Source organism: Poecilia reticulata, chromosome 15, assembly GCF_904066995.2.
Source record: "Poecilia reticulata chromosome 15, P_reticulata-male-v2, whole genome shotgun sequence".
NCBI classification, from domain to species: Eukaryota; Metazoa; Chordata; class Actinopteri; order Cyprinodontiformes; family Poeciliidae; genus Poecilia; species Poecilia reticulata.
Genome location: NC_088844.1, coordinates 24238938 through 24261595, shown reverse-complemented (window position 1 = coordinate 24261595; position 22658 = coordinate 24238938). Strand labels below are relative to the sequence as shown.

The 22658-nt window shown below is 40.2% G+C and overlaps 2 protein-coding genes across 6 annotated transcripts in view; one reads left to right on the top strand and one right to left on the bottom strand.

Annotated features, from left to right (window-relative positions):
- The first annotated feature begins 4 nt into the window (after nt 1-4).
- fancl (FA complementation group L) lies at nt 5-21689 on the top strand. 3 transcript variants are annotated; one of them, XM_008430331.3, is made up of 14 exons: nt 267-606; nt 1065-1123; nt 1240-1300; nt 1704-1760; nt 1981-2078; nt 8253-8349; nt 10501-10569; nt 14037-14187; nt 14527-14610; nt 16829-16874; nt 18259-18340; nt 19100-19216; nt 21233-21304; nt 21552-21689. In XM_008430331.3, exons 1-14 carry the CDS (start codon nt 520-522, stop codon nt 21585-21587), a joined length of 1116 nt encoding a protein of 371 aa, XP_008428553.1. In that variant the 5' UTR covers nt 267-519; the 3' UTR covers nt 21588-21689. The 3 variants fall into 3 exon arrangements, with proteins under 3 accessions (XP_008428555.2, XP_008428552.1, XP_008428553.1); XM_008430333.3 differs by lacking the exons at nt 267-606; nt 21552-21689 and adding an exon at nt 5-86 and having other exon boundaries at nt 21233-21457; XM_008430330.3 differs by lacking the exon at nt 21552-21689 and having other exon boundaries at nt 263-606; nt 21233-21457.
- LOC103477297 (serine/threonine-protein kinase VRK1-like) overlaps nt 21529-22658 on the bottom strand; it is a 17383-nt gene continuing 16253 nt past the window's right edge. For 2 of the 3 annotated variants that reach the window (XM_008430335.3, XM_017309203.2), the window contains exons 13-14: nt 22163-22375; nt 21529-21965 (exon numbers count right to left, since the gene is read on the bottom strand). In XM_008430335.3, the coding sequence (XP_008428557.1) occupies nt 21615-21965; nt 22163-22375 (564 nt within the window). In that variant the 3' untranslated portion in view covers nt 21529-21614. The remainder of the gene's footprint in view (nt 21966-22162; nt 22376-22658) is intronic. The other variant, XM_017309202.2, reaches the window with a different exon arrangement.

The following is a 22658-nucleotide window of genomic DNA, read 5'->3' as shown; positions in this document are numbered from 1 at the left end:
AGCAAGGAACGAAAAAAGTGGTGAAACGAGGACATGAACTCGAGTTATGGACTATGAAAGGAACGATAGAACGTCTTCAACTCAAGGTCAGATATACGAGTTAACGCGAATGCAACAAAAATATTCGGCATGGACTATCATGAAATGGAAACATCACATTGCTTTCTCTAACATGATCAAGTTTTAGATATATAAAAAGTTGTATTAATGTCAATATCCTTAATGTTAAAATGTAACACTGTGACTAAGTGTAAATTCCGATATTTTTCGAAGGCCCTCGAAGGCAACTGGGTGACGTGTACTGTTTTGCCTTTGGTGGCGGGAAGCGGATATTTTGCTATCGGTTTGGCGTTTCTTGTCTTTATAACTACATTATTTGAAGTATAGCAAATTAGCCTGTCGTAGTTCACCCAATTAATGAAAGTTCGTCTGATATCATGCGTGGGTGGCATTACTGACGTTTGCGTGGAAACACTCGACATTGATATACTTCGACAGCTGAAAGTTGCATAAACTTAAATGGAGAGCTTATTGATACGCGATAACCCGCTGCTTTTACCTCTAAACAAGAAGAAAACAGTCTATGATGGGTTTATAACCGTACAGGTAGGTATTCTCGCATAAAAATCTATGTTCTCGGCTTGATGGAGCGAATGTCCAACCTGTTTGTGTATCTGCGTCATTGAAGACACTTAAATAATGTAAACAGGATGCTAGGAAATTTGACAGGTTTTTCTGTGTTTACAGTTGTTTTATTGATCTCGTCAAATCACATGGCAGCAACAGAATGTGATGAAAAGATGTGAAAATGTTAAAAGTTTGCATTACTCTTCCATTTGGTCATGTTGAAACATACAGTTCATCTGTAACGGTTGCATTCTGTGTTCAAGCCTTTTACTTTGATTCCCCAAAATAAATGAGTTTTAAACTAATTGCAATTTCAGATCTTTGTTTCGTTCGTGAAAAAAGAAAACCATGAACTCTTTTCCTCCCACTCCACAGTTATGCTTAACTTTGTGTTGGTTCTGTCGTTACATTACATTTACAAAGTATGTTTTCTCTAGGAAAGAGACTTCAGAATAAGAATACTCCTCCCTCCAGATCTCCAACTGAAGCGGGCCAGGTACTAATAGGATCTCCTTGCTTTATTAATAATTGCATTAAAGCCCAGCTTGATTTCATAGGGAGTGTTTTTCTAACCAAAGAACCTGCATTTGCTCCTAACTTTTGTCTCTGCAGGCTGCACTGCTGTTGGCAGCTGAAACACCTGTTGCGTGAATATGAGCACATAGTGAAGCAGGTAAATGTATAATCAGTTGCTTGTGGCATCACGGTATCAAGTGAAACCTTGTGTCTGTCTTCTCTGATTAATATCTTGTCGTTTCCTGTGTATTTATCGCCGTGTCATGTTGCCTTCTTTGTGCCCTTCTATTTCTTCCCCCCACTGTTTAATTAACATTGCCTGGAAAATGTCCGCATTTGTTACGTGGGCCCCTCAGGGTTATTTGGATGAGATTGATATTTCACCCTGGGCTGCAAAGTTCATTATTTTCACAGCCTTTAAGCTATCATTAATTATTTAAACGGGTGGCAGCACGCATTAATCACAAACACTGTGTTTGATTTGAACGGCTGGCTGAAGGAAAGCAAAAATAGACAGTGTCACTTCATTATACCTTCATTCAAGGGTGTCTTTCTCACAGAGGCTGCAGCAGTCGGTGGATCTTGGCGGTTTCATTCTGGAGTTGAAAACCGTCTTGGTAAGGACGAGGATGACATGTGATGTGTATAATTATGAGCAAAAGATGCACACGTAGACCTTAGATTGTTTCTTTATGTTATTAAACGATCCTATGAGAATTCAATTGATTAAAGTGGTTTAGAGGAAAGTGGATCTAATACAGTTTGGCTTGTGGTGAAATGATTTTGGTTAATAAATTGGAAGCGGTATGATTTGCTCTTTTTCCGTGTTTGTTGCAGGAAGTGGCTCTGAATCGATGTCCCGAGGGTCGCTCCGTCCCGCCTCCTCGATATTACTCCCAGCTCATATCTGAGATGGAGATTGTCGGGTGGGATAAGTAAGTACAGAAAAATTATTAAAGGAGTGTTAACAAAACGCTCAAACGCAGCATTCAGCTTTCACAACCATTTAACAGACACACAGATGTTCCGTTGAACAGTTTCAGTGGAGGCTGAAATTGTTCAAGCAACAAAGTTAAAATGACATGACAATCATTTTACTACACAATTCTATTATTTGGGTGCTGATGATATTAAATGAGGTGTTTGTTTTACGAGACAAATGAGTGTCCACTCTTGTTGAATGGTAGATTTAAAACAAACAACAAAAAAGCAACTTGGACAAATATTGCAAACAGGAATATTGGGTATAATTATGATACTCGGAACATTTTATTCTCACCAGAAGCATTTGATAGTAATTTAGGGCAAACATAATTTGAGATGAGAAGTATTTGTTAAAGTGCAAATTGCATTGAGTCACTAACTTGCAGCATTCACTGCTCCTGAAGGAGCCGGGGGTTGACAGTAGATAATCGCTTAATATCATGCATGTAGCGACAGTGGAGAGTAAAAACTCCCCTTTAACAGGAAGAAACCTCTAGCAGAACGTGGCTCAGTGTGAACAACCGTCTGCCATGACTGACTGGGGGTTTGAGAAGACAGAGCAGATACTCAAAAAACACAGAAGCTCTGATCCAGCAGTAGTTTATATGTGGAGAACAGTAGAATGTTAATGGCCTCAGAGTTTGCAATTTATCCAAAATCTGCAACATGTGGATATCAAATAACCCCTTATTCATGCAGATACCAATAATAGAAGAAATAATAATTTAAAAATTACTAAAGTATCAACCCAAACACATTTACATTTGCTTAACTTTGTAAAGTAAAACAATTAAAATGTAATTGTCTAGTTTTCAGGAGCTTCAGAAAAATGTATTTCACAGCAACCGTGTGAAACTCCACTGAATCAGTTTGTACCTAATTTCTGCTTTAGATAACTGTTTTGGCTTACAGAGGAACTCAACTAATACCAAAACAATTATTTTTTTCTTAATGAAAAGCATGTTAACATGGTTCCATTTCCCACTTACATGGTCCCAGGACACTGTGGAAGCAATTTGTCAGTGGAATTGCTTGCTGATGGAGCATATTCTGTTAACCGATCCTCATATCAGCTCTGTGTAAGAATCTGAACCAACAGTGGAAGGGAAAGTTCCAAAAACGTCGTTTTTCAAGTTTCCTGTTTATTCCCCAGAGGTAGAATCAAGTTGGTGTGATGAAAACCTCCCTGCCTCATGTGGCTAAATGGAGCAGTCTTTTTTTTTTTTTCTCCCTCTCCTGTAGCTTTCAACAACACACGGCCACATTAACGAGGGGTTCTTAATGACTTCCTTATTTTTAGTTATTGAGTTACAGTTAAATCCAGGTCGCCTTTAATAAAGCTCAGCTCTCGTGCGCTGACGGGCCCGGCTAATACTGTCGTCAGGAGAAGGCAGTTAGCAGGAAGATATGTGTTCTCCCTCAGCTCGGATTAATCCTTGACTACCACACTCATTTTCCACTTTCCTATTAATGACCACGACTGCAATTATGATATTAGCAAAATGCAAATGGCTCTAATTGAAGACTCTCAGGTTTTAATAGGAGATGGGGGGTGAAGGTATGCTTAATGCTAGAAATGGGACTGACATCATTTTCAGTGCGGTGTTACGGTTAGAAAGCATTATACACAGCGGGCCTCAATCTCTAAAGCACTCGAGATTTGCTTAGCGTCTTAATTGGTATGTGCCGTGCTAATAGCCACCGGGGGTTTCAGCTGTAATTCTGCCTGCTGATTGGACCAGGTAAAGCGAGTCTTCTCTTCCCCTCCACGTGCCTCTATTTGGCATTTCCTAGTTTGGTCATCTTGTTAGGCTGCGAATGGCAAACCTGTGACGAAAAATGCGCTAATTAATGGAAAATGGGGTCAAGTAGGTCAGCTGCTATCACTTGATTCCACCAGAAACATGGCCCTGATGGCTCCTGGGCTCATTATGGGCGCAGCTGGTGCTCCGTGTTCACAACCTGTTGGAGAACGTGCAGGGATTGCTTCACGTCTTCCGATTGCGGTGTTATCACTCCGTCACACTGTGTTGGTGTTTTTTTGCCGGGCCTTCTAGGTCTACCAACACAAGCTTTTTTCTGCCATCTTTGTTTTTCTTACATTACTAGGCCAGCTAATAAATTACTCCCCCTAATCCTGTAATACAAACATGATCTCTAATAGTACTGGGAATTCCCGGGTTACAGTTTCTAAGTAATCATGGTGTCCCGGTTACCACAATAACACCACCAACCAGACTCGTGAATCTGCACGTCTTAATCCTGTATAAAATTAGTGCGTATCTCTTCTTGTCCCCTCCATTTGTACATGCCACGGCCCTCTGTTTGCATTCTACATGTGTGTTTTGTGATCCAACATACAGAAAGTGTTGATCGCACTATTCATGAATCACACTGTCAACATGCAGACTACAATAGCGAATCTCACCCAAATTTGCATGGTGTAGAAGTGGCTCACATTGCTACGGAGTTGCAAATGGGAAGCTCTCATCAGTCTTCCCAGCGAGAGGTCGGACTATCATGCTGATTCCATCACAGCTAAGACGGGTTTGGCGGCTTGTCCCTGGTCTCTGGGGTGTGAGACCCTGTAGCAATGGAGATGAACATGTGGATGTTTTTGATGCTGATGCAATCAGCCGTTTTACTCATCCAGGGGGTTTAATACTGATGTAATTATTTAAACTTTTCTTCTCCAGGTTCTTCTCAGATTTTTAATGAGTTGGTTTGCTGGCAAAGGCCAGGCTTTTAAGCTCCAGTTTCCAATTTTTAAGGAGGTTTTTGGAATGTCATTTCAGAAGCTTAATGCTGGCCTAATTTATCTACTTATATTTGCTTTGTTCGACGCACTGGTCTTATTAATCTGTGAAGTGATCTTGAAGGTAGCGGTGGGCTTTTATTGCATCGTTTATCATGGACATTTTTTATCATAAGAATTTTGATTTATTGTTGTTCTCGACAAATTTGAATTAACGCTAGCAAAACACAAAATAACAAAACTGACATGATGAAAAATATTGCTTCTTTTATTTTCTCTATTGTTAGAAAATATGATCAAAAGTTGTTGCTGTGTGCAGCTTAGTGATACAAATCAAACATCTTAAGTTGGGTCCTGAAGAAGCTGATTTAACATTTTTTCTTGTTTGTGATGCTTTGATTTCTGTGCCATGCAGTCACAGCCGTACAGTTACCTAAAAATGAAGTAATAAATAGATTTCCTTCATTATTTTATGATAGTACCACAAAATATCATAATAAAATTCTGAGTCCATTTTGCTCACCTCTACTTGTATTTGTTGCCTGTTACATGAATGTATACTTTCTGGCTGTTTTGAGGACTTCCTGAAGATGTTACTCTGTTTGCCTTTGACGTGTTGATGCTGTTGTTGTCCTTCTCTGTGGCTTTCAGTGTGAGAGGCCTGATCAGTTTTATGAGCTGAACCCAAATGGACAGCGCCTCCCGTCGTTCCATCATGTCCCTAAGTGTGTGTCTGAACATCACTTATCTCTCGCTCCGCTCTATAAATCCTGGCTAGATGTACAACTCTGTCAGCCTCATCACAGAGCACCATTGTAATATACTGTAAATCTGGACAAGGGTTGTTTAGATGCTTTGTCTCAGATCAGTGTTTTGTCTTCAGACCTCAGTAGATCAGAGGTGGACTTCTGACTGGTTATCACTCGTTGATACGGTCGTGGTGTCGTAAATCTGACAGTGGTGTTGGTGAATGGTTGCGCCACATCAGCATTTTGTCCTGTTAATAGATTTAATTTAGGACATGAAGAAGAGTCTGATTTATAGGACGACTCCAAAATCTGAAGTCACCCAGAGACGCATTATTTTCTGGCAGTTTAATTCCACTTCTATAAGTGCCACCGCAATACAGTGTAGTGATTCTTGAGAATAGGGACAAAATGGGTTTTAATTTTCCCATAATTCTTTTTTGTTATTTCTAAACCTTATGTATGCAAATATGACAAATAATGTTTTGGAAATGTAAAGATGCTAAGGTACAGGCTCCCAGTTGCAAAATTTTTTTTTAAATTACATTTTTAATCGACCTGACCTGGAACGTTGTCATCACCGTCTGACAAAAATAAATAAAAAATAATTTTTAATGACCCTAATAGTGATATTTTTACTCATTTTACAAATTCTTCTCAAGAAACAAAATGAATATTATTTAAAACAAAAAACAACAAAAAGTCCATCTGACGGAGTTGACACTGCATGCCGGAGTTGACATAGAACTGAAGGTGGTGACAAACTAGTGAGTAAAATGAAAAACTTGATACATGTGAAGTATCACATTTTAATTAATTAATTCATTAAAATGAATTAATTGCACATTTAAGTGAGATTTGACAACAATTTTACTGAGTCACAAAAACTGATGAAGTTGACATCTGACGGAGTTGACAAAATGTCAAACTACCTCAATTTATATGATGCATTTCTGAAGGAGGCCATGTTGTAGTTCATCAGGTCCATGAAATCTTTACAATATATCAAAATTAAGCTTTTATTTCACAAAATTTCATCAAAGTTTTGTAAATTGTCAGTTACAAAGTTGACACATCATGGTTGTGACAAACAACTCAGGAATAAAAAGAAGAAAAAACTAAAGGATAACATAAGCTAACCAGAGCTAACTAGCCCGCTTAGCAAAGGAAGAGAAAGGAAGAGGTGATGGGGTCCTCAGAAGTTCTGGTGCCCACCAATAATGCCTGATTTTTTTACATTATTTTCATTTCTGACGGTGTTGACAAAAACTAGGGACAAATTTCAATGGAGTTGGAAAATATATAAAAATTATTTTTAATTCAATTTATTGATACTTTTATAATTATTTATGTGACTACTTATATTTAGTAGTCATAATATATAAATTTAGTATTTGTTTAATTATTTTAAACTATTATAATGTATTGAGTTCTGCTCCTGGACAAGGGCTTTTACAGGCATCATCCACCGACTACAATGTTTAAAATAAAAAAAATATTCAGCAAATACCTGGAAAATATACATTGTTGTGCTCACATGACCCAGGTTAGTTTAGTCAGATATTTGAAAAAATTATATTTTGTGTATATTTTATTCAAATTTTGTGCTTTATCCATAGGACCTGTTTTGTCCCTATTCTCAAGAATCACTGAGTGACAATTCATTTCTAAGTGAAGTTCCTGTACTAGCAGCCTATTCAGTTATTTCCTGCTCATGTATGAAGTTTAAGTATTTTCTAGGTCTCTGTATAAATTTCAAAAAAGAAAACAAAATGTGGAGAAACCATTCAAAATCCCCTTCTTCCCTCCAGATAAACATAATCTTAATAAATATATAAAAAACGCAGCTTTTATTTCTTGTATAAAGGTAAAAAAAAAAAAAAAAGCTATCCAAACCAGCTAAACTCTGTGTGGAAGTATAATCGCCTCCCTTGTTAAACCAAAAACTAACTGCATTAACCACATGTGTAGACAGCTGAATTCAGTTTCATTAGCCTCACCCAGGCCTCATTATTTCCTGACCTGCAGAATCAAAGAAACTGTCCAACAACACTGAGTAGGCTAAAAGATTTGCTAAAACACTTCCTGCCTGATCTTAACAAACTCAAGAACACGAGGAATCGATCTTGTCTGTAGTGTTCACTCAAGGTGGTTCTAACATTCTGCTCTGCTTCCTGCTGCAGTAACTGAGTGTTCCACCTTAAACCGGGTTACGATGCTTGAAAACCCTAATTATTGTGGGTGAATTAAACCAGTTTTGCAAACAGTAGTGGGGCAACATTCATCCATAACGATGTAAAAGACTGATAAACCAAGAAAAGCTGGATGTGAGTCATTGGGGTAGTGATTGCACATCTGCTTATGAGGTTTAAAGGGGTATTACTTTTTCACATAGAGCTCAGTTAGTTTGGGTAGCTTGTTTTTTTTGTTTTTGTTTTTTTTTTAAATGAAATTACGTTTTCTGTTATCAAATTACGTTTGTGGTTAAACCCAAGTTTCACAACTCTCTTCGTCACAATTTCTCCACGTCTCCACGTGAGCCTGGGGACCTCTGCCTCTAAAAAGGCACATTAAGAGTGGGCACTGAGATCAGCGAAGGTCTAATTAGCTCTGTCCTTCCTCAGGATGCTTTCCATAGACATGGACTTCCAAACACTGAAGCTGAGGGCCGAGGACTCCTCTGGAAGGCAGCACACTCTCACTGTTAAACTCAAGTCAAAGGTGAGCCACTCGCAGCAACTTTACAGCAACTTGATCACTGTCACTCCAAAGAAATTGCTCATCATCAGGCGACCTGCAGTGAGTCCAAATCACAACAGGCCAACTTCTCCAAAACTGCATACTGGGAAACATTCATTTAGATGATAGCGAATCTGTGATTTACATCTGTGCCCCTAAATGTAGGTCAGACTGGAGAGGATGTGGAGAGACACGATAACCTGCTGTGACAGAGATGTAACTCAGATAATGCATCTCTTCACAGACCTCAGCAGGACGGAGAAACCTTCCTGTGTGCACAGAGAAAACCAATAAATTCACACTAATCTGCATAACTGCTGCTGTCAGTCAATGCTTTCATTTCGTTTCTCATTTCAGTTCATTTTTGCACTTTAGTCATTGGCCAAAAAAGAGAGAGAGGCTTAGTTTTTTTTGTTTTTTTTTTTTCTTCACCACATTTATAATTTTGGATGCTGATTTAAAAAAGGGTCAGATTTGGGGCTCTGACCAGATCACTATCTTCCACATGCTTGTTGTGTCTCCTACAAGCATTTTGCAAAAATACAGCAGGGATTTCTTTGGCTTTCCTTCAACAACGTAACCATTTTGCCACACTTTCCAGAAAAAGGTTAGAGTTGTGGAATGAGTGACTAATGTGTGTTTAGTCAACAGTTTCTCCCAACTAAGCTGTGTATTTCTGTAGCTCCTCTACAGTTGCATCTTGGTTGCTACTCCTGTCATCCCCTTGTCCAGTCTGTCAGCTGTTTTATGTCGCTACATGACCTGCATCATGTAACGATGCAGGTCATGCACCTGTCACTGCAACGACAGGTGCAGTGAAAGTCCATCCAGCAGGTGAGGTATATTATTGGCATGCAGGATCTGCATGGCACGGGAAACCTAATTTACCACTAAATATTGCATCCAAGCAGTCCATTGCAACTAAAATATTGTATATATTTATACATTAATTAAGATAACTATAATTTAGCTCTAAATACCATATTGGTTGAGTTTTATTTGCTGGCTGATTGTGATTTTGAGTTGAGAAATTATCCACATTTAGCTCTTTTGTTTCATTAATGTCTGTTTTGGTTTGATTTAATCAGTATTTAAAAATTAGAATCTAAAAAAATCCTCTGATTCTTTATTTTTATTTTATGATTAAACAGTATTCCTGCCTTTGAAATTGTCTATGACTTGTTTAGAAACTTTAAAAGTCCTCCAAAACTTTAAAAACTAGATTTCTTTTTGAGTTTTGAGCTCCTCATATCATTCATTCAAGCATCCTAATCTGAATTTCAGCAAAATTGAACTTGGATAACAATATAGGTTGAAGCTTAAAGTGCAATAGTTTTTAGAAAGTTTTCTTGGTGCACAAAGTCAACAAAGGCATCTGTTGGGCAGCAGGAGTGGAAGGAGCTCAGAGTTGCAGAGTGTGGGCCCGGTGTCATGGTGAGGTGGAGCTTACCTAAGCTGGGATGACGTCCACCGGGGATAAGGGAGGACTGTGAGACCCCACACTGTGCCCACCTGCCCACCTGGCCCTCCTCAGCCCTCTGGCACCTCCCGGCCTCCAGCTGCCTCCCCCAGATCCAGCGCCAGGTCATTCCTCACCAGACACAGCTCTGGAAGAGGCGGCACTGGCATGGACGCGTGGAGGCTTGGACGACTGGGGAGTGAGGGAGGACTGGGGAAGGACAAAGAGTTCCGTAATGTTGAAGGTGAACAGAGGCGGTTTACCAAAGCTTCTTGGTGCGATTCGACTTTGGATTTACCAGCTTGTTAAATCTGGGCTAACTCTGCTTAGTTCTTTAAAATTTAAAAGGCTGCCAGAAAGATGTATTCCTCTAAATTAATAACGAAAAGGTGGAATAGCATTTATTTTACTGAATCATTTAAAAACTGTAACATATCAATGTGTTTTCCATTTCTAAAATCTGGAAAGTTTGTTGAACTTTAGAGCTAATAGAGCAAATATTAAGCAAATAGAATAACCAGAAGGATTTGTCAAAGTTTTCCAATACCTTATTAGAAGTTTATGCATCATATCAGATCTGAGCTTTGACTGGGCCATTCTAATTCCCAAACATGTTTTGATCTAAACTCTTCCCTTGTATCTCTGGCTGATGCCTCCGTCTGCTGCGTCCACAGCATCCAGCGGAGGCTCCTGACTGTTCAGCTGACCTGCCAGTCCCTTTGACCATCACCTGGACACCACAGGTATGGATCACTGCCAAAAGGTAGACCACCCATTACAGGACTGAGATATTTTTCTGAATATACCTTCTCGCCTCTTAGTTAACCATCAGGTTAACCAGGCCGTAGTTAGTTCTACTGAATCCACTCCATTATGAAATAAAGGGTGATGAGAATCTGTGCGGGGAAAATGAAACGGGCCGTATAAATGAAAATAGAGTATGGAAAAATATGTCTTGCCTTCTCTAAGCGTAGCAACCGTCCATGTGTAAAAGCATCATCATTCTTTTATTCCACCATCCATCCAGTGTTTGTTCATCCACTCTTCAGTTTTGGCAGGTTTTGTATTTAAGGCCTGACCTTGAATAAAATCAGTGGACTAAATTCCTCCTAAACCGTATTAATACTCTAAAACTGGGTCAAAATGGACTGAGAACTGTGCCAGTCTGAGAATGTGGGAGCGTTTTTGCTAAAGGGGAACATGAACTCGTAGCACTGATGGGACTGGACATGTTACAAGTTTCGTTAAACTTGTAACATGTCATGTATGAAAAAGATTCCTGATAAATATTTTGAGTCTACATTGAGCAGCTGTTTGAACCTGAACTGATGTTAGGTCAAATGTATTTCACAGTTTGTAATACTTAGATTGGTTAAAACTGAACAAATGTGCGTTTTTTAGTTTCTGATCTGTAAAACCTTTAAACGATTTTACTGTGTTGGTCTTAATTATAAACATAGCAGTAAATTGTCCTTTTTTTTTTTTTTTTTTTTACTGAAACATCATGAACGTGATGTCTTGTTTTGGAAGCCATACTGCTACAAAAATCCGTGAATTATTCTGAGTCAAATATCCTCCCAGACAGCAGCACAGCTGAGTGTGGGTGCAATCTGGAGGTGTGTGCTTTCTCAACAGCCCAATTTTAAGAGAGACAAAATTTACACCAATTTTTACGTGGTTTGGTCTTTGCAACTGAATGGTGAAAGCAAATTAACCATCATGAATGTTCAACAGGATATCTTATGGATATCTCATCTCACATCTTCACGTCAAAGTGGAAATCTCAAGCCCCGTGTTTGTTTTTTTAAATCTTGAAATTTAGGTGCAAAACCGGCCTAAGTGTTTACAGATTTATTTGTGGAAACAACAAATGTTCTTTTTTGTTGTTCTTATCCAAAACTGTGTCCTTTTCAATCTGATGAGGTGAATGTACCATCACTCCCTCATAGTCTTATGTTCATTGAGGCCTTTTGGAGGAGAAAACGAAGAGCTCCACAGAAATCCTTGAATCATTGTGAGTCATAATGTAACGAAGCGGGTCTCCACCTGCTCGATTAACACTTTTCCTTTTAGCCCCTCAAATTTAGTCCGCTATAATTGCCGTAAAGGTGCTTTGATGTGGAACCAGCTGTGGGCTCTTTGTGTCCCTGTGCTTCCCTCGTTATTGTTGTTTGTCGTCCTTCTTCTTTCATCTCTGTCACTGCCTCCGAGTCGGCGTGTCACTTACAGAAACACGCACACACGCACTATGACGGAGCTCTGAACTGGACTGTTCTTCCTGGCGTGTAATAAAGTCAAGAATCTGATTGCAGAGTGAGGAGTGCAGAGCTGAGCTGAGATATGTCAGTAAGAGCTGTTAAAAGAAGTCAGAGAAGCAGAGAGTTGGTGGGTTAGAGGAAAGAGAAGCTAAATGTGTGTGTGCGTGCGGGTGTGCATGCTTGTGTGTGTGTGTGTGTGTGAGAGCTGATACATGGCAGGCGTACAGTGAGGAGCAGCTTAGAACAGCGCTACCGTATGGAGTCTGTCTGCCTGCTGGGCCGTTGATGGATCTCTCCCACTCTGCGACACGAAGCGTGTGTGCGTGTGTTTGTGTGTGCATACATATATGCGTGTGTGCATGGTCTTAACTTTGCCAAGTGTGTGTTTTCTGTGTGTTATGTGTGTGCATGCAGGGGGAAGGGCCTGTCTGTCGGCAGCCCTGACATGTTCATTTGAATGAGTAATTATTGCCTGCTCTGTTACAGGGCCAAGATGTGCCACTCAGTGCATTTGTAAGGAACAAGATGTGGAAGAGAAATAAACCTGCATGCGTGTGTGCGTGTGCATGCGTGTGCGTGTGTGTGTTTGTTGTTCATGTCCTTTGTGCTTGCAGGTTCTACCATATGTCAACCACCAGAAACTGCATATTTGAAGATAGAGATGGTGTATAAACATGTGATAACAAAGGCTCCACAGTTTGACTCTAGAAAATCTGGAAGTGTCGAGTTTAAATATTTCATTACGTCTGGATGAGTTCAGAGCGAATACAGAAAAGAATGAGTTATTCTATATTTTATTCCATGTCCAATTGTCTACCTACCGACTGGAGTTTAGATACTGTCTGCTCTTAGCTTCACAACAGAACCCCCAAATGATCTAAACCACCAATTTACATTTAACCAAACATTCAGGTGATGAAATTTCTCACTTTGTCTTAATTTATATTTTGAGCGAGTTTTCTTGTCTCTGGCGAAAGATTTAAGACATAAACAGAGTTTTACACTCAAAAGAGTAAATTCAGACAAATACTATGAACGCACTGTTGTACGTTAGTATTTTTTTTGGGGGGGTGAAAATAATTCAATGCAATTACTGACAGTTATTATGTTTCCTTTTTAGTTTCTAAGTACATTAGATAAGTTTTTGAAAAAAAAAAAGAAAAGAAAACTGCTTCTGAGGTTATCGGCGAGGAGATGAATAGTTGAATCAGGTTAAAAGCAGAGCGATGTAACCGCATCTTCAGCATTTCTGCTCTCAGAGCTGAATGGAGGTCAGGGAGAGACATCATACATAGATAAAGAGAACTGATTGAGACAGCCAAGGAGCAACGCTCGGCTCCGACTCAACTCCTTTTATCCTCTGCAGCCTTCAGCTCTCACTCAGGTTCTTCTCTGATCGAGCAGGAATTTAAGTAACAGCTGAACCGGGCCTCGAGTAGTTATCCTGGGCTCTAACTGTAATCATAGCGCTGGCATTAATTGGGCTGTAATTGCTGAGGCTCTCAGCACCTGGACGAAGCTTAATTGTGTGCACTGTGCTGGCACAATGACCCATAATTTTTGGTTCATTTTTTCCCCTAATTTTTTTTTTTCCCTCTCCTTCCATCTGCATTGCTCTCCCGCACCTCTATCAGCGTCTCTTTCTTTGCTTTCAGAGCTCGTGTTTATGCGAGCGTGTTTATTGCAGCTTGAGTTGCTGCAGTTTTTAACCGATTGGTTTTAAACGCTCTCTTTCCTCTCAATCTGAAAATGTCACGGCGGAAGCTTTTTGCACCAACCTACACCTCTGTGTTTAACTTTGACTAAATCTTCACTTGCACGTATTTGGTCCAGTTTTTTTTGTTTTGTGGGTGGATAATGTTTCAGTTGATGGCATGTCTCTCAGTAATGTCCATTTAAAAGCAGAATGCAGCACGTCGTCACTGACCCTGATGCTGTTTCTGCCTTCGCAGAGTACTCTGGAGCAGCTCCACAGTCAGTTCCTGCTGGTTCTGGAGTCCCTGACGGACTTCTGGGACGTCCTGGACGAGATCGACGGGAAGACCTGGGTTCTAGAGCCGGAGAAGCCCAGCCGTTCCGACACGATGAGGCGGATCGCCATAGGTAAAGTTTACATTGTCGCAGCTGGTATTTTGTTGATGGAAACTAAAAGCAAAAGCAATGAACTGCTTTTGCAAATATGAATAGAATAAAGGGAGTTGGGATTTTATTTCTCTGATTTCAGTAGAAAGATTTTGATTTGGTTGTGGCGTCATAAGAAGCGACTTCTTCTTTGCTCCATACTTTTTCACAGTCAGTGGACAGGACGCCGACTCTTTAAACCCACGTGAAGTGGGATCATGCGGCTGAATTACACACCCCGTCCCCATCAGCCCCACATCTAGTTATTATTTAATTTCCCTTTGGGAACTATAAAGGGTTTTTGACTGTGAATGTGTGCAGGAAACAACGTCTCCATCAAGGTGGAGGTGGATCCGCGGCACCCGCAGATGCTGCCAGAGTGCTGCCTGCTGGGAGCCGATCATGGTGGGTAGGAGCCCACAGACACAGTTCCACTTCTAAGTCAGGAATTCACAGCATGCACACAAGTTTATCTACTGCATTACACCCCAACGACTGACACAATGTATTAAAGCATGAAGCATCCTCTCATTATGATTCAGTTTGCAGGGAACTATAAATAGGTGACTGCTGCTGCCTGGAGGTCATGCAGCATACCGAACGTTACAGCTTCTTTCAGAGGGATCTGTGCCTTGGAAGCAAAACTCAGGGAGAAAAGAGTCTAGTTACACCTGCCATGTTTAATAACACTCCTGTCTTCAGAACTGGTTTTTTTCTGGTTCTGCATCAATTATATTTTAAAAACAAACAAAAAAAAATGTCTAGATGTATATAGAAAATATTTCTGAAAATTCTCAATATATGAATTTTAAGCCGTAGCATCAAAATAATTGAATAAATAATTGACTTTTATTTTTGATTTAGGAAAGAGGCAGCCCATATAAATCAGCAAAAGCAAAATCGGTAATAAAAATGAGCAGCTGTAAGTTATTAACTGCTGCACAAAAAAAAAGACTTTTGGTGTCATGTTAATCTGCTCCAGTTATTGTTTTGTGAGTTTTGGTTTTTTTTTTTTTTTACCTTTTTCTTGATTATAAATATTTAAAAAGCTCAATCACTAAAATTGTGTTGCATGTTTTTGCTTCCTATGTGAGGCGAGGTGATTAAATAATTAGTCAAGTTTATTTGTGCAGCACTTATTAACCAAAAAGCAGTTAAAAAATCTTTACATGATGAAAACATGACGCAATTAACAAGCAAGAAAAGAAACATTATATCACAGTGGGAGAATGAAGAGAAGCAATGAAAAGTTGCAATCTAGACTAGAATTTATGATATTCCAGTTATTACAGCAGCTCTAAACAAATTGGTTTTTAGCCTTAAATTAAAGAAACTCAGTGTTTTGACAGTTTTGCAGTTTTCTGGAAGTTTGTTCCAGATTTGTGGTGCATAGAAGCTGAATGATGCTTCTCCATGTTTGACCTTAGTGGTCTGGAAGTTTGATACAACAGCAGCAGATCTTTAATATGGTGCTAAACCATTCAGTGATTTATAAACTAAAAGAACTATTTTAAATCTATTCTCTGAGCTACAGGGAGCCGGTGTAAAGACTTCAGAATTGGGGTGACGTGTTTATTTTCCTAGCTTTAATGAGGTTGCGAGCTGCAGCGTTCTGGATCAGCCGCAGCTGGTGCAGTAATCAATGCGACGAAAGACAAACGCTTGGATGAGTTTCTCTAGATCTAGATAGAAATTTAGTCCTTAAATCTTGGAAACTTTTTTCAGGTGATAAAAGTTTGAATTTGTAATTTTCCTTGTGTTCAGTGTTATTAATTCACTGTCCAAGAGAAAATTATGATTCTTGTGAAACTATACTTCTTGCATAAGTAATGGATGTCATCACGTTAACGTCACTTAAACTGCATTTTAGAAAGTTGTTTTGTAAAATGACTGATCTTACAAAAGAACACTACCTTTAACCCTTATGATTTTAATCAGTGTCTTTTTATGGGTGGTAATCACCCATTAAGGATGACTTCAGAGAGTAAACCTGGTTTTTTTTACCACTTAGAGGAAAAGAAAAAACAACTTCTTCTGATCTCCACTTGTCTTCAGTGTTGGTCGCTGTGTGCTGCCGTATCAAACCACCTGCTTCCTGGACTCTCACTCACCACAGCCGGCCGGGCCGAGCTTTGAGCCTCCGCTTTCTATTCAAGCCTACGTCAATTGTCGATCATTGTTTCTGTCAGCCCAAGGTCGTGCAACTCCTCGCCTGTTGCCTAGCAATGCAACTCTAAAGATATTAAACACACGCACACTTCAGCCGCCGAGACGAGAGGCGGGCGGCGACCCTCAAATACGGAAGGTCGCCCAGAAATATTGCTTTTTGCATGTAGGAAAAACAAATATGAAAGTGATGAGCGGTGCACGGAGACGGCGCTCCCCGCGGAGCTGGAAGCGGCGAGGGTTCACATGCGACAGTAGAGGCGCCGTCAGACGGGGGGGGCAAAGGGCTGCTCTTTTGAGACAGACTAACTTTGTTTCTTTCTCAGGGGGCTTCCAGACAATCCTGGAGGATCTGCAGGTGCTTTGAATCTGTGATGACAAACTTCAGCTTAAATTTAAAGCTGTTATCAGAATTCACATCCAGAACCAAGTCCGACCTTTTGTTCTGTTGTTGCAGTGGTGACGCCGCTGAGGAATAAACTGAACGCCAACATGCACATGTGGTGAGTTTGACGACACAATCGTTTGTTCTCCACGTCGTTGTGTCCTGTCTATATTAATCTATGTATGGCTTAGGGCTGGGTACACTTATAGAATAAGTGTTTCATATTAGTCGATTGATAATTATTAATCAGTTCTTTGTTTTAAATATCTGAAATACTGCCAAACTTTCCTGACATTTCCTGTTTTATCCACAGTTTTCACTCCATGCTTTTATTTATTTTTAGGCAGTTATACAGCTCGGTGGTAAAACCTTAAAATGTAGCTGTAAGTGATTCAACAGGTTGTTGCTAGGTAACCAAAAAGCGAGCCAGTTAGTTGATGCCACCAATCTTCCTTACCTGGCTGTGAGGTGTTTAGTGGCTGAAGCCTTTCCTCTGCCTGCATCTCCCAGAATGCTGTGCGGCTCCGACTCAGAGTTCAGTGAAATTCTATCTGACATATTATTTATCGAAACTGAACACATGTCAATTGCAGTATATTATTATTAATTTATTGCTCAGGCCTACATTATATCCAGATTTCTTAGGCGGTCTTGAAAATTATGGAATTTGGTTTTATTGTTTTCCAGGTCTGAGTGATTATGGGAAAAAAAACTCACAGAACAACATCTAAGCTTGTGTTTTTGTACAACTTATCAATCATTTTGATAAACCCACACTCACTTGAAAATCCAAACAGCACCTTGCTATTATATTTATATGCGTTTCTCAAACTGGACCCCAGGTTGTTTGGGTGTTCTGGGTTCAGTTTAGCAGCCAAAAAAAGCACTGAAATAACTATTTTAATGAAACTTTAACTAATTTTAGATTAATCCAGATTTTTTTTTTAAAAGTAATATTGATTTGAGTTTATCTTAATTTGCCCAGGAGTTTTATGATTTGCAGGAATTAAAAAAAAAAAAAAAAAAGATAAATGCTGACTTGATCAACCAATGTACTCATAGTATTATTCAAGCTTTATTTTTGCTTATTTTGCTGAGATCAACTGAAATAAATGATAGATTTTCATTTGAGACGCCCCTGTGAGACGGGGCCACTTCTGTGTTTTACGGGACGCTCCAGAAGCCATGTCGTTGCTGAAGTGGGAACCAGTTCAGCTGCTTGGAGAGAATCTGATCATCCCTCAGGGTTTTAGGCAAAGAAAAGATGATTACTCCTCATTTCGATTCTAATTTCACCACAGGTTGCAGCATTTGCTCCAGAGCTCAGGAAGTTCTCCCTCCCTCTGTGTGAACAAAAACCAATGCTCTGCAGCCTTTCCATTTTTTTTCTCCCCCTTGTGTAGCAGTGGTGAAAGTGTCCTAATCATCCCTCAGTGTCTTTGCAGGCTCATTTGCATGTGGTTAATTAGTGTGTGAAGGAGCTGTCTGTGGTTTGCTGGCAGGAACCCGGACTCCAGCGTCTTGAACAACCTCCGGGATGTTTTGGAGATCGAATTCCCGTCACCGGCCACCCACGAAAAATCTGTATGTCACACAGATGCACCCTTTTCCATTTCAAACATGTCCGTTCTCATCAGGATTAGCTCCAGGAGCTGTGCATGTTCAACTTTTAAGCGGGCGGATGTACACAACTGCTTTTTTCTTTCCATCATTTCCATATTTTTCTCTCCATGTTTTTTTTTTATTTATTTATTCTCTTTTAGAGGTGGGCACAACTGCTCCTTTAATTGGGTTGTTTACAGATAAGATCATTAGAATAACAAAGATGGCAGAATTCTGTTCACTATCAAACCGCTTTAATCACGCAAAACCATTTATCTCTCCTTTTTTTTTTAAAGAGAAAAAATCATTCCTTCCCCTCCCTTCTCTGCGAATGGGTTGAAAGGGCGTTGTGTTTATCTGCTGTCGCCACGGTGATTAATGCCTCAGCTTCATTAACATTCAGAGGAGTGCAAAAAAGTTGGGTTGACCAGATGTTGATTTTTTTTTTTTTAAACCTGCCATCCTCTCGCTTAATGGATGGCTCCAGGGGAAGAGGGGGGGGGGGGGGGGGGGGGGAACAAAAACAGAAGCTTCTCATTACGCAGAAATGCAAAGAGTGAGAATGCCCTGAAGGTGTGATAGTGGAGCATCAACAGAGTGCAGAGTGGGTGTTGCAGGTGATGCTTGGAGGTTGATTTAGCATGTTTGTGCTCAGAGACTCCATGAGTGACCAGAACATTTTAGAAAGTGCCACTGGATGTTTCTGGATTTGTGTGTGTGTGTGTGTGTGTGTGTGTGCAGAGTTTCAATGTGGAGTGCGGCATCTGTTACTCCTATCGGCTTGAAGACGCCATCCCAGATCAAGTGTGTAATGACCCCCGCTGTGGCCAGCCGTTCCATCAGGCCTGTCTCTATGAGGTATGGAAACAGATCGACTCCATCACCAATAAGGTTCACTAACTCCTGGATTTAGAACGCCTTGCACGAAATCTTCATACTTAAAACTTTTCCGCATTTTGTCGCATTGCGGCCACAAATTTTAACACATTTTACTGGGATGCAATGACTTAAAACAATATTTGGTTGCACAAGTGTCAATTTATTATGTATTTAAACAAAAATAGAAATACATTCACCTGGATTTTTCAGTAAGTGTTGCTGAAATGGTGAAAATGTCAAGGCTTATAGCTGGTTTCATATTTTACTCATCAAGCCATTTTCTGTGCTTTAATTTAAGTCATTTTGTAGCAATTGGGTAGTAAATGAAGACGTTACAACCATTTGTGTGACAGATTCATGCCCAAAGTGGAACAGTATGGTTTTGTGTACATGACTCAGTCCACAGTAATGGCATCACTAGCAGGTAGGGATACTCCGAACAGGTTTTCCTAGGATTCCGATCACCCATCGCTGCCGATAATCTGGATTGGCTGTTAATTTTTTGTATAAGGTATAAATGCTACTGTGTGATCTGGCAAAATTAAAAAATGATCTGGTAATACATTCACCTAATTTTGACAAACATGCAAAATACTTGCAGGCACAATACAGCAGCTGTTGAGTCAAAAGGACAAATAAAAAACCTGAAATCAGTAAAATAATATTTAACAGTAAAGCTCTCTGTACCCTAAATCATCGCTGTTAGTCAAATAAATACTTATATCAAATAATGTCAACAAAAAGGAGACATTCACTCAAAGTTAAATGCAGGTTGCATCAAAATAAACAATCCAGAGTTACTAAATGAAAACTTCCTGAGAGCGCGGCTAATTGTTTGGTGCTGGTTCTGATTGGCCGTTTCTGACTGAGCTGAGCAATTCTGCTGAACACAGGAAAGAGGCAAAGGAGCTCGATTATTATTTTCTTCTTTCTGAGATTATCTGTCTCATGTTAGGGCATAGTGAAAGTTTTAATACATATGTAAAATCTGTTTTTGTTTATCTAAGCTACATGCTGCAGCTTTAAGCAGACGTTCGGTGTGAGAGTTCAGTCCAGGTGGAGGTTGAGCTACATCTATGAAATATTACTACCAGTAGTGCGGCGCAGTTGACTTTAACTTTTTTCTTGGTCTTTTTTTTTAGTTTTCTGCACTGCTTTACCTGCTGTCTGATCACTCTGGATGTCTTATGTTTTTTTCTGCAGTGAGCCTCATTACAGCCAAACTCCATCAAGGGTCTTAAATGTCATATTAGATTTGTTGTGGCGATGCATTTTGATGTGCTTCACCCACGAGGTAATTTCCGTTGCAACACGCAAACGTGGAACTTCCATGTCACGTCGCTTAGGATTTGCTGCTGCGCGCTTTTGCAGTGTGAAGGAAAGAGGAGATCAGCTGCACACGAAGGCTGTGAACTGAGATACAGGCAATCGGTTTGTGTGATCGGCAACACGAGACAGTGATCGGCGATCACAGATCATACACTTTTTCACGAAAATCGGCCGATTATAATCGGTGGCTGATCGATCGGCACACCTCTAATAACAGCCAATAGTCACTGTTCAACCCAGTAATATATGCCAATGTTTCCAGTGCTCTAAATATAACCAGAAGTTGTAGGTAAAGAAGGTCAGTGTAACAGATAAACTTGAGGACCACAGCAGTTGTTTCTTTTTTTGTTTTTTTGGCAGCTTTTGGTCAGTTTGGCACCTAATGTTGAAGTTCAGTTTTCAGAAGTGAAGAGGCATCACTCGGGTAGACTGGTGCGACTTCAAAGCATAGAAGAATAAACTCTCGATAGTATTTCCTCTACATTACTCAAATTCTGCTCCTCTGATCTGAGGATCTGGTGAAAGGTGGCAGGAGGAGCCCTTGTTCTTTGAAAAGCCCTCTAAACCTTATTACGTAGAATGATATTCATATAAAAGAGTAGAAACATGTTAATGTCACCATGTCCAAGGTGATGATGAGATCAACGAGCCTTTTCTTCCCTCCAGTGGCTGCGAGCGCTCCCCTCCAGCAGGCAGAGCTTCAACCTTGTTTTTGGAGAGTGTCCTTACTGCAGTAAGGTACGTGGATGCAGGCAGCCGACACAAAGGCCCGGCCTCAGCGCCGCATGCATATTCAGCAGCTACTCGTATGGATCCATTCATCATCTGGCCTTGTCTTCTCAAAGTGCCTTCACACGCAGCTTAATAGCTAGAACTGAGTCAGAGTTCTAGTGATTTGTGCAGGAGATTTTTTTCCTTCCACATCTTTCAACTTTACAGATAATTCATTAACTACAACAACCTGATGCTTATCTTTGTATTTCAGCCTATTACAGTGAAAATGGCCACCCAGAAGACCTGAGGAGCAGCACGAAAAGACAGTGACCTTCTACCTGCTCAATAAGTTGCTTATGCTATTGAACTGAACTTCGGCGAACAGAAAAGCGGCTCCCACCAGAAGGATGAATCCCACACAGACAAACCTGGACTTCCAGGACTTTCTCTGCACGGTGGCAGGTTTGCATTCTGACATGATCTGGCTCTGCTTTGAATGGATGTGGCAGTACCGCCCTCCGATCTGATGCGGCCTTTCATCCCAGCATTCTCTGCAATCCCCATCATGCATCTGTCTCTCCCTGTCACACCGTGCCCCGCCATGGAGGCTGCGTTGATGCTCCCGTCTCGCCATGGTCCTGGTCTGCTCGTCTTTTTTGTGGCGAGGTCTTTTGGATTTAGTTCTCTGTTAAAAGAATTTTACGAATATGTATATATTTATATATTTTTTACAGCTAACAAAAATAAAAATAGATTTTGGGATCAATTTGTATCTCTGAGTTGAAGAGTCATTTAAAGATGTAGTGTGGAACAGTCGTCTAAAAAAAATGATTCAGGAAAGTCTCAAAAAGCCGTTTGGCGGTGAGCCTTCAGGCCTCACACCTGTTTGGGCTGATCTCCAGGGCCAATGGGAGGACCTCTCAGGTAGCATGAAGGAATACGTTTGGGTCTGACATCCTCATCATCCTCCTCATCATCATCATCATCCTCCTCATCTTCCTCATCTTTCTCCTCATCACTGTCTTCTTTTTCTTCATACCTACGTGCGAGCCTCGGCCTCAGTAAATACTTTCCAACAGGAGAAACCTCTTTCTTCTTGGAGGAAAGGGGACAAACGGCAGGTTTTTAGTGTTTTACATGTAAAATCCGACTCCAGATTCATTTCACTCGACTCATTCTCTGTTAAAGCAGCCGGCAAACGGTTTGACCAATAGGTTCAGCTTACAGGTTTCAGGTACTGCAGATAAAATTGAAGAGGACAAAAAGAACATTGAAATATTGTTTGTTAAAATAACTAATTTAATCCTAAAGAGGGCTTATTCTTGCTGTTGTTCCCCAGTCACCCTACAGGTTGAAATATAAAACATGCTGCTGGTGA

Bases quoted from the DNA above. Each gene is read 5' to 3' on its own strand.
- fancl (XM_008430330.3), top strand. From the start codon at position 520: ATGGAGAGCTTATTGATACGCGATAACCCGCTGCTTTTACCTCTAAAC. The intron at 2,079-8,252 runs GTAAGTACAGAA...GTCCTTCCTCAG, and splicing joins GAGATTGTCGGGTGGGATAA to GATGCTTTCCATAGACATGG. The intron at 19,217-21,232 runs GTATGGAAACAG...TCTTCCCTCCAG, and splicing joins ATCAGGCCTGTCTCTATGAG to TGGCTGCGAGCGCTCCCCTC.